The sequence below is a fragment of the Dermacentor albipictus genome, chromosome 4 (assembly GCF_038994185.2).
Source record: "Dermacentor albipictus isolate Rhodes 1998 colony chromosome 4, USDA_Dalb.pri_finalv2, whole genome shotgun sequence".
Taxonomy (NCBI): Eukaryota; Metazoa; Arthropoda; class Arachnida; order Ixodida; family Ixodidae; genus Dermacentor; species Dermacentor albipictus.
This window is the reverse complement of record NC_091824.1, coordinates 175,563,566-175,574,884: the sequence shown is the minus strand read 5'-3', so window position 1 is coordinate 175,574,884 and position 11,319 is coordinate 175,563,566. Positions and strand designations below refer to the sequence as shown.

At 45.9% G+C, this 11,319-nt stretch overlaps 1 protein-coding gene across 1 annotated transcript in view; it reads right to left on the bottom strand.

The window, feature by feature from the left end:
* Window positions 1–6,075: 6,075 nt before the first annotated feature.
* The window catches only part of LOC135919827 (uncharacterized), a 167,889-nt gene continuing 162,645 nt past the window's right edge, over window positions 6,076–11,319 (bottom strand). The window contains exons 2-4 of the mRNA XM_065453775.2: window positions 8,867–8,994; window positions 6,683–6,783; window positions 6,076–6,357 (exon numbers count right to left, since the gene is read on the bottom strand). Of these exons, the coding sequence (XP_065309847.2) occupies window positions 6,158–6,357; window positions 6,683–6,783; window positions 8,867–8,994 (429 nt within the window). The 3' untranslated portion in view covers window positions 6,076–6,157. The remainder of the gene's footprint in view (window positions 6,358–6,682; window positions 6,784–8,866; window positions 8,995–11,319) is intronic.

The following is an 11,319-nucleotide window of genomic DNA, read 5'->3' as shown; positions in this document are numbered from 1 at the left end:
AACGGGACGGGCAGCGTGTATAGTAAAAAGCAGCGGAAGGATTATGTACCGACCTGTACAGTACCAAGAGGACTCAGGGTAACTCCATTCGAAACAGTAATCAACAGGATACAGAAACTCCTCCTATAACTAGCGATGAGGTCAGAAGGGCCTTGCAAGACATGAAACGAGGAAGAGCGGCAGGATAAGCTGGAATAACAGCCGATTAAATCAAAGATGGAGGAGAATTATTGCTCTATCGTGTCTATCGGCTGCAAGGGTCCCAGAAAACTGGAAGAATATAAATATTATACTAATCCACAAAAAGGAAGACGTTAAAGAATTGAAAAATTCAAGATTGCTGATGATACTACCTTGCTTATCTTTCAGTGTAAACATCTTGGTTCGTCCTATGCCAAGTGTTCTCACTGATTTGAGGCTGCGTGCATTTCTTACGGATTCTTGTTTCTCATGTTATAATTTGAATATCACTTATTTTCGCCTTGTTGATCAGTTTTGACAGCTCCGTGAATTCTATCTGATCCCTTGAGTTGGACATTTTCATACTTTGTCATTTCTTTATTAGGTGCTTTGCTATTTGGGAGAGCTTGCCTACTGGTTGCCTTGCCTCCCACTACAACTGCTGCCTCTGAAGCCAGCCTAGTTACGGTTTCATTCATTACCTCTATGTCATCTTCATCTCTCTGTTCTAAGGCTGCATATTTGTTTGCAAGAAGCAGCCTGAATTTGTCTGCTTTTACCCTTATACCTCTAGGTTGGCCTGTTTCTTCTTGACCAATTTTACTCTTTCTCTCTTCAAATTGAGGTGAATCCTAGCTCTCACTAACCTATCATCCCTTCACTTTACCCTACTTATCACTTCACCATCCTGCACTATGCTGGGGTCGGCAGAAAGCATGAAACCAATTTCATTTCTTGTTTGGAACAATTAGCAGGTAAAAGAAGCATCGAATGGCTTAGCTTGTACAGCTCACGATGAGGGGGATCAATGAAAAGTTTCTTAATCAACTTAACACTGTGGCCAGAGAGGCAGGCAAGAAATTCTGGAGCATGTTCAATCCCTTCAGCCTACAGCTGACTCGCACCCAAGTAGACTGAAAGATAACGCCACTGCAACTGATTGCGAGGGTGAGCAAAGCATGCAGTTTCATGAACAATACATGGCTAACAAACTTAAATCTCACTCCCCCTCCCCTCCCCCATCTTAGCTCCATGCCCCGTCACTGCAAGTTAATAATGAGGATGGAAGAGTCGATTACGCAAGGGGAACTGGAGAGGGCCTTGAAACGGCATGGCGGGAAAATCAGCCACGGGGCTGGACGGCTACCTCCCTTGCTGTTGAAGAAATGCGGGAAACAGACACGGCAGGTAATGCAAGGTGCATTTCACTCAGTACTGCTAAGTCGATCTATACCGCAAAGCTGGAGGGTATCCAGGATCAGACTTTTGCTGAAGAAGTGCGTTGGCAAGGGCCTGTCCGAGAGTTACAGGCCAATAACAGTGAAATAATCTCTTTACAGGCTGTTTGGTCTCATACTAAGGGCTCAGCTCCAATAATGCGCTAAGGAGGCTATTGTCCTAGGAGAACTCCAGAAAGGTATTAGGCCGATGTATGGAGGACAACCTCTTTGTTTATCAGATAATAGAGGTTGCTATTCTCGATAGTAAAGATATACTAATGACCTTCGTGCACATCACTCAGGTATGACTCCATAGGGCACTAAGTACTATGGGCAAAACTACAGGAACGAGCAATACGTGGGACCTTAATCCGCAAACGGCAGGCTACATATATATATAGACAACGATACAGTAATATACAGCCAATACAGCTAATACAGCTAATACAGCTAATACAGCCAATATAGGTTCAGAGGGCGCTGAGACAGGGCTGTGCTGTCTCTCCAATGCTCTTTATGCTATTTATCTCTGACATGGAGAAACGGCTGGCAGAGTGTAGCCGAGGCTTCGATCTGTCTAACATAGAGGGAGGGGCCTATCGAAAACATATTCCGCCAGCTCTGCTTTACGCCAATGACATTGTGGCACTGGTAGATAGTGTCTCTAGCTTCCGAACAATATTGCATGTCTGCTTGAAAGAAGGCCCCTATCTCTCGGGCTACGCGTAAAAGCACAGAAACCAGGTGCAATGCACTTTAGCGCAAATGAGAACCGCGAAGGACCACTCCTTCGTTTACAAGAAGGCCCCGTTGAATGGGTGGACAGCTACAATTCCCTCTGAGTAAAGATCGCAGCCACCCACAATTACTTATTTAGATATGAAGAAGGGCTCCGGGCAAAGGCCCCTCACCCGCAGGGCATCTTTGAGAAGTCTGACTTTGTGTTTCTTTTTTGAGACCATATACATGCTCTCTGGAAGTCAGTAGTGTTGAAGGGCTTACTTCAGCAAGTCCGTCGCCTGCCTCTCATCGTCGATGAGACAAGCGCTCAAAACCAGGCAGCGTGAATCTGGCCGTGCAACTCAAAGTGCGCACAGGCTCAGACTTAACGAAGCCGTGGAATGCGACCTTGGTTGGTATTTCTTTGAAGGCCGTGAAGCAATGACAAAACTAGCCTACGAGCATCGTGTTGCTGCTATGCCGGAAGGCAGATGGGCTCGAAAAGCCTTCGTATATGTACAACTGCGGTGTCTCACACGAACTGGTTTAGCGCGCACGAGAAGGCTTACCGAGCGATACCGAGTCTCCGCATCAGCGGCGGAAATTCAGGAGCCGAAGTCGAACATGGTCTCCGGAAGAGACTGCCCTACAGAAACAGCAACGTCCATCTCATCATCATCATCATCATCAGCCTGGTTACGCCCACTGCAGGGCAAAGGCCTCTCCCATACTTCTCCAACAACCCCGGTCATGTGCTAATTGTGGCCATGCCGTGCCTGCAAACTTCTTTATCTCATCCGCCCACCTAACTTTCTGTCGCCCCCTGCTACGCTTCCCTTCCCTTGGGATCCAGTCCGTAACCCTTAATGACCATCGGTTATCTTCCCTCCTCATTACATGTCCTGCCCATGCCCATTTCTTTTTCTTGATTTCAACTAAGATGTCATTAACTCGCGTTTGTTCCCTCACCCAATCTGCTCTTTTCTTATCCCTTAACGTTACACCTATCATTGTTCTTTCCATAGCTCGTTGCGTCGTCCTCAATTTGAGTAGAACCCTTTTCGTAAGCCTCCAGGTTTCTGCCCCGTAGGTGAGTACTGGTGAGACACAGCTATTATATACTTTTCTCTTGAGGGATAATGGCAACCTGCTGTTCATGATCTGAGAATGCCTGCCAAATGCTCCCCAGCCCATTCTTATTCTTCTGATTATTTCCTTCTCATGATCCGGATCCGCCGTCACTACCTGCCCTAAGTAGATGTATTCGCTTACGACTTCCAGTGCCTCGCTGCCTATTGTAAATTGCTGTTCTCTACCGAGACTGTTAAGCATTACTTTAGTTTTCTGCAGATTAATTTTTAGACCCACTCTTCTGCTTTGCCTCTCCAGGCCAGTGAGCATGCATTGCAATTGGTCCCCTGAGTTACTAACCAAGGCAATATCATCCGCGAATCGCAAGTTACTAAGGTCATCATCATCATCATCATCAGCCTGGTTACGCCCACTGCAGGGCAAAGGCCTCTCCCATATTTCTCCAACAACCCCGGTCATGTACTAATTGTGGCCATGCCGTCCCTGCAAATTTCTTAATCTCATCCGCCCACCTAACTTTCTGCCGTCCCCTTATACGCTTCCCTTCCCTTGGAATCCAGTCCGTAACCCTTAATGACCATCGGTTATCTTCCCTCCTCATTACATGTCCTGCCCATGCCCATTTCTTTTTCTTGATTTCAACTAAGATGTCATTAACTCGCGTTTGTTCTCTCACCCAATCTGCTCTTTTCTTATCCCTTAATGTTACACCTATCATTCTTCTTTCCATAGCTCGTTGCGTCGTCCTCAATTTGAGTAGAACCCTTTTCGTAAGCCTCCAGGTTTCTGCCCCGTAGGTGAGTACTGGTAAGACACAGCTATTATACACTTTTCTTGTAAGGGATAATGGCAACCTGCTGTTCATGATCTGAGAATGCCTGCCAAATGCACCCCCGCCCATTCTTATTCTTCTGATTATTTCTGTCTCATGATCCGGATCCGCAGTCACTACCTGCCCTAAGTAGATGTATTCCCTTACGACTTCCAGTGCCTCGCTGCTTATTGTAAACTGCTGTTCTCTTCCGAGACTGTTAAACATTACTTTAGTTTTCTGCAGATTAATTTTTAGACCCACTCTTCTGCTTTGCCTCTCCAGGTCAGTGAGCATGCATTGCAGTTGGTCCCCTGAGTTACTAAGCAAGGCAATATCATCAGCGAATCGCAAGATGCTAAGGTATTCTCCATTAACTTTTATCCCCATTTCTTCCCAATCCAGGTCTCTGAATATCTCCTGTAAACACGCTGTGAATAGCATTGGAGATATCGCATCTCCCTGCCTGACGCCTTTCGTTATTGGGATTTTGTTGCTTGCTTTATGGAGGACTACGGTGGCTGTGGAGCCGCTATAGGTATCTTTCAGTATTTTTACATACGGCTCGTCTACACCCTGATTCCGTAATGCCTCCATCACTGCTGAGGTTTCGACAGAATCGAACGCTTTCTCGTAATCAATGAAAGCTATATATAAGGGTTGGTTATATTCCGCACATTTCTCTATCACCTGATTGATAGTGTGAATATGATCTATTGTTGAGTAGCCTTAACGGAATCCTGCCTGGTCCTTTGCTTGACAGAAGTCTAAGGTGCTCCTGATTCTATTTGCGATCACCTTAGTAAATAGTTTGTAGGCAACGGACAGTAAGCTGATCGGTCTATAATTTTTCAAGTCTTTGGCGTCCCCTTTCTTATGGATTAGGATTATGTTAGCGTTCTTCCAAGATTCCGGTACGCTCGAGGTCATGAGGCATTGCGTATACAGGGTGGCCAGTTTCTCTAGAACAATCTGTCCCCCATCCTTCAACAAATCTGCTGTTACCTGATCCTCCCCAGCTGCCTTCCCCCTTTGCATATCTCCCAAGGCTTTCTTTACTTCTTCCAGGGTTACAATGTCCATCTACTGTGCCCAAAAGATGGTCATATGAAGGAGTCCATATATGATAATTCCAGAGGCAGTGGGCTGCTGAACGGAGCCCGAAGCGGAGTCCTCCGAACATGGTCACTACGCTCCAAATTCACGGCGGGCCTTGACTCAACCTGCCTCCTGTGCAAGAGCTCCAAGAAAACAATAAGTGATATTGTTGGGGAGGGTTCCTAGGGTTCTGCCTCCAGTCGCGACGAACCTTACCAGCCTCTGAGCCACCAGCCCTAGCAGGGTCACGGATGAGAGCGCAGTGCTAGGAATGGCGATAAGTTTTCGCCCGGAGGGACGGGGACCGCTGTGGAAAGCGGTAGAAGTGATCAAGAGGAGATTGAGATTTTTCTGGCCCTCCAGAGAAGCCGATCAGAGGGGGTGAACCTGTTCCGTAATCTGAACCGACGCTTATGTGAAGACAAGCCGTTTATCCCTTTTTTTGTTTTCGTTTTTTTTCACCCCTTGAAGTGATTGTGTTCTTTTTGTTAATTTTGTGTTTATATGCACTCTTCATTTTAACCGAATTCTATTCATGAGTGCGAGATCCGAACTCTCGTTGATCGCCCGATACAAGGGGGAAAGGCTGCATAGATAATCATCAGCAGCAGCATCATCATCACACATACAGGAAGCGCACCAAGACAGAAATGAGCGCACTGTCATCATGTACGTACATGTCCATTTATTTGTTACCTAAGCCGTATTTTTTACGCTGAATTGACTATATATGAAAACCTCTCTAACAGTTCAGCATGCGGTAATTCCTAATAAACAAATGTCTCTAAGCGAAGTGCCATAAATGTAAAAAAGAATGTCAAAGCGTCTCACTGGCTGTGTACAATATCGCCTGTATGGGCGCCGGTTGCGAGGGAGGGAGTCTTTCACGAGCAAAGTAAAAAAGAAGAAATCGGGAATGCTAATACAGAGCAGACACCTAGAAAGTCGCCGGACTGCCACTGTTCTGGTGAATGGGATTTTATTGTGGTTGTCCGCCCATGGTGGTTGTTGCATGGCGCCAGGATGGCATCGACGCTCAGTGGCCGAATTTACGGCGATAGCTTTGAGGCGCGCGTTGTTGGACGCTGAGCCCCGCCGACGCCGAGGAGCTTCCCTTGGATGGCTCGTGGTGCTGCGTCTTGGCGCCGTCTTGTTCGACCGCATTCTTGTCGGCCGAATGGTCCGCGGAGTGATTAAGCACGCTCCTTTGCGGCAAGGCCCGGTTGGAGCGTATATCTGAGGCGCAAGAGACGAGCAATCTGGGGGTTGGCGAAACTTCGCACGATGAGCATGATTCTATGCCACATCACTCCTCATACGCACGCACGCACACACGCACGCACACACGCACGCACGCTCGCACGCACGCTCGTACGCACGCACGCACGCACGCACGCATGCACGCACACGCACGCAAATATGCACTCGTGTGCTTTCGTAGCAGGGCCCAAAGGCTCTGTCCTCAAAAACGGATCAATGTTTCACTAGCTGCTATGAAAACGTTTATTGAGGCCAACTTCACAGCCATAGAAAAATTTTATGTATATATTCGAACACTCACTGACGCTCACGATTCCCGTAGCAGCCAGGACGGCCACCACGACGATCAGTGTGATGGACACAATGGCCGCCACGCTGCACAAGACTGCGAGTACCTCGTCGCTGGATGACGCAAGACAAACAACAATTAGTCGCGATAAAGAAAGAGAAGACAATGTGAGGGAGTGAGGCTCGCCTATGACCCCAGTACTCTACAAATGAGAAAGGTCATTGCTGACAATATATGGAGTTCAAGAATTGTCGGAGCCAATGAACGACCGTGTAAAGAGATGTAGAGTCCGCTAAATTGTCCCAGGTTGTCGGAGTGCTGTGAAGCCATCGAACGCTGCTTGCGAGTTGCTCAGCCCTTGCACAGTACTGCCAAGGAAACAGTCTTCACCGCTCTTCTCCCGTCTTTAGATTAAGGGCGACAATCAATATTTTCCAGTACTGTGAACTCTGGCGCGAAGGCAGCAAAAGCTTGGGTGAAAACAGTGGTACATAAAACGCCTTCAGAATGTCATCGATAGCTATAGCAGCACAAATATGTACGAGGGTTGTTCAATAAATATTGAGGCTGATGCCCTGAAATCTTTACTTTTGAAACTTACGCACCGGCATTTTCGTATCCCTTTTTATGCGTTCCAAACACGGAGAACGTGAGCGCCCGCTTTTTAAAAGTTGCCTCTGATGCCTTAAGCACGCCTTGTCGCTTGTAAAAGCAACGTCCTTCTTTATCATAAGGTACACAACGAAACCAGGGAGTGCCGCATCGAGACTGGGTAAGGGGATCGTTGCGATGCTTCGGGGGACGGTAAGAAAGGACACTGTTTTGACGTGGAACAAGGCGCAGAACAAGGCCTATAGTGGCAAAAAAATGGCTTCACTCGTGCTATCTAGGCTTCATAGGAACAGGCGCATTTCATTTATTGGGGAGCATTGAGAAAGGGATGAATGTTCTGATGAATAATTTTCAGACATAAATACTGCACGGCATAAGTGTCAGTCTTTTTTAATTATTGTTGCATATAATGCCAGAAACGTCAGCATCTCTTTAGTTTACATACACGAAAGTGATTAGAAAAAGACGGCTTCACAATGCGTTTTAAATTTTGCCACCGAAGGAATAGAAAAAACGTGAACTTACAAGGGACGCACTGAAAAATACCAAAATGCGAAGGTTTTCAACAAAAGGAATGCGAGGATTTCACGTGAATTTCGCAAACTCTCCGTGTCACTTACGTACTATAGATCAGTAGCACCCCCCTCCCCCGGATTAGCGTGACAGCTAGGTTGAAGTAGTGGTAGTAAGTCAGTAAAATGCTAAAGTAAAACACTGTAGAACTTCTTAAAGCTGAACTAAAACTCGCAGAACTTTATTTCCGCTAATTCTCAAATCACTCTGCTGGAATACAAAAGAACAAAGACTAATCAGAAACTTTGTCTGTGAACCAGATGGCATTACAAACAACGCTGAGTGTGCGAGTAAATTTGTGCAAATATTATTTATTTATTTTTCTTTAGTTCTTGCAGGCAAATAACACAGAAGCCACACTTGTGACTCCTGTCATATTGTAAAAAATTTGGCATGCTATCTTGCAGGAGCTAAATTTTCGTAGAACTTAAAAAATGTTTTTTTTTATAACTGCCATCTGTTGAAACAAATTAGGTTACTAATTTCTTTCAATGTGCGTGGTATTCTTAGGGAATACCATGCACATCCCTACGTGATACTCCCTAAGAGCGATGAAAATTTACAGCTTAGCGTAAAGGCTGTTTCGGGCCAGCTGTCATGTACTGAAATGGAATTTTTTACTTACATTGGCGGATATGGAAGGAACCACGATATAAAAGAGCAATCTAGCCAAACAAGTTCAAGGCATGTTGACCTAGTGAAGTCACTTCGAAGCTAAGAATAAATAAATCGTGTCTATATTCATAAAATTACGGGCTTTTTATCAGCCTAATTAAACATTGCCAGTACTAAATATGAATATCGATTGTTATTGTATATCTTTTCTTTAGTGGCAAAGTGCCTAGAATGAAAGACTCCTTGGTGTTGATCACCTTTGTTGTTGTTTAATAACTGCACCTGGATGGTTAATCACCTGGCCCAAATGTCACCGGATAAATGTCCGCACCTAACAAGTGTCGACCAAAGTCGCCCTTCTCCCGCCTTCCTGGTGAATAAGCAGCGAATACTCACTCGTGAAGACGCAGGCTGTTCAGCAATACTGAATTCCGTTTGTCATCATGCTTTCGGAGCTCCTTTGTGACGCTGCTGCTGCAGCTGCTGATGATGATGATGACGCCCTCCAAAACAGGCAGAAACCGCTGTCAGCGATAAGAAGAGTCGAGTAGATGTTAGGAAAATAAACTGATAAATAAGTATACAAATCAAACCGATCATGACTGATAAAAGAACTATGCTGGCTCGACGCACATTTTGTGAAGTGAAGTTGTAGTGGAACGGTTAAATAAATGCTCTATGACTACAGCGACGATGTGTACAATTGCGTTTGTACACCCTATGCAACGCGCAACCTCATGCGATGGTTACGATTATGCACCGCAAAGGTCACAACTTCTGTGTCCCCTGTCTTCCATTGGAACATACAGGTAAATAGATTTAAGGTTTTAGTGACACATCCCCATTCTGGAGGATTAGGCGAAAATGGGCACATACCTGCCGGTACATAACGAATGGCGAAACCACAGAATATCAAGCAAATCGAAGAAGCCGCTGAACATTTGGCGCTGTAGGTTTTTTGATCGCCCGATACATGGCCAGTCCCTCAGAGTGGGTTGCGCTTCACTAGGGAACAAGAACAAGGTTGGTGTTGTTGTTCCACTCTAGGTGCATATATTATCATCGAGGCGACGGGCACTCCCCCCGAGTTCTTCTGAGGCGGTTGCCCTTGTGTTGCGTTTCAAAGTTTCACTGACTGCTTGCCCCCTCGAGGGCTCTGCCTCTGTGCCACGGTTCGAGCCTTCAAACTTCCTATGAACTCATTGTTCAAAAGACAAGCGCAAAATAGCAGGGACAAAGACAGAGAAGACGACAGGACGAGCGCGACAGTTAGCGCTCGTCCTGTCGTCTTCTCTGTCTTTGTCCCTGCTATTTTGCGCTTGTATTTTGAATAATGATGACGCACCAACTAGCCCAGCTTTCTGCCTTGTTCCTATGAACTGTTGCTCCCTCCACGAGGATTGAAGTGAGCGACCCGGTGGCACCCAGCACCAGCGAAGACTGTCCTCAGAGGCGGGCGAGCATCAAACGAGCATCCTCATGAAGCGGCGACCGCGGTCGCTTCGCGGTCGCCCGACTGTGAGGCGCAAGCAGCATGCGCCTCACTCGTCTACTACAGTGGGCGTAAAAAGTTGCGCTTTTCGTCTATCCAGTGCGGCTCTTCTGGGCGAAATTGGCTGGAACTCACTATACGCTGTAAAGGTAACAACCTCAACTTTCTGTATATGAAAATGGTGGCGAACTCCTCGGATGGAGCTTCAATTCTACCATTATGATTGTAGTGGACAGTATACTCGTGGGGCCCCGCGGGTGAAGAAGAACGGACTGGACTAGCGCTTGGACGATCTGAATACGACTTCATTAATGATCCAAATTCCTTCTTTCTTCCTCATTGGCCTCGCTTTCACACTCCACAGATTGTATTTGTACAAAAACAATTAGATAGTTGAATGTGAACATCCGAGAGGCAATCCCATTAACCGAATCAAATCAGAATATTGAGATAGATTTCGATGAAATTTTGCCCCCAAACTCTAAGTTTCAATCAGCCACTTTTTAAAGTAACCTGTTGCATGATTATCTTGCACGCGTACAAACAAATAACAAAACAGCTACACACGCTTCAGTGAACAATGAAAAGGCGGGCGTAGGCATTTTCTCGCTGCCGCTTGGCTGGTCATTCTCCTTCAGACTGCCAGACTTCACACCCGTTCTTGAAGCCGAGCTTTTAGCAGTGATTTTATCGGTTCGGAAACTTCCTTCGAACTCAATAAGTGCGGTTATTATAACAGATTCCCTTTCGGTCTGTACTTCACTTACAGCTTCATCTAATTCGGCAACTCTAAAGACGTTTCTAACATTAGTTTCCCCACAGTTGATTTCTCTAAAACTATTATGGGTACCTTGCGACTGTGGCTTACATTCAAATGAAATGGCGAACTGATTAGCGCGAGCATCCCTGAGTGGACCTATAATACCGCTTCTTCCAGTAGTGGCGCACATAAGAGCACTTACATATAGAAGGTATTCAATTCATAGAGATGTCAATGAATCAATAACAACATGGACAGAATATCAGCACCTAAAATTTCCGTGGGAAATCCAGTGGTGCGTATCAAGGCAATCAGAAGTGATCACGACATTACGCTGCCGTGTCCCTCCATTAAACCTATATTTACACAGGACTGGTCTGACGCTATCGCCTCTGTGTCCATACTGACAAGAAAGAGAATCACTGGATCACTATTTTTTGGTATGCCGGCAATACAAATTCTTACGAAAAAGACATCTAGAACTTCCGCTTGCTAAATTAGGGCTAATGTTATCATCAGGAATCATACTATCTTTCGATGTGTAAGTTATGGGAGTCAGCCACAGGGGCATGTTTGATGCCGTTTGCGGTTACATAC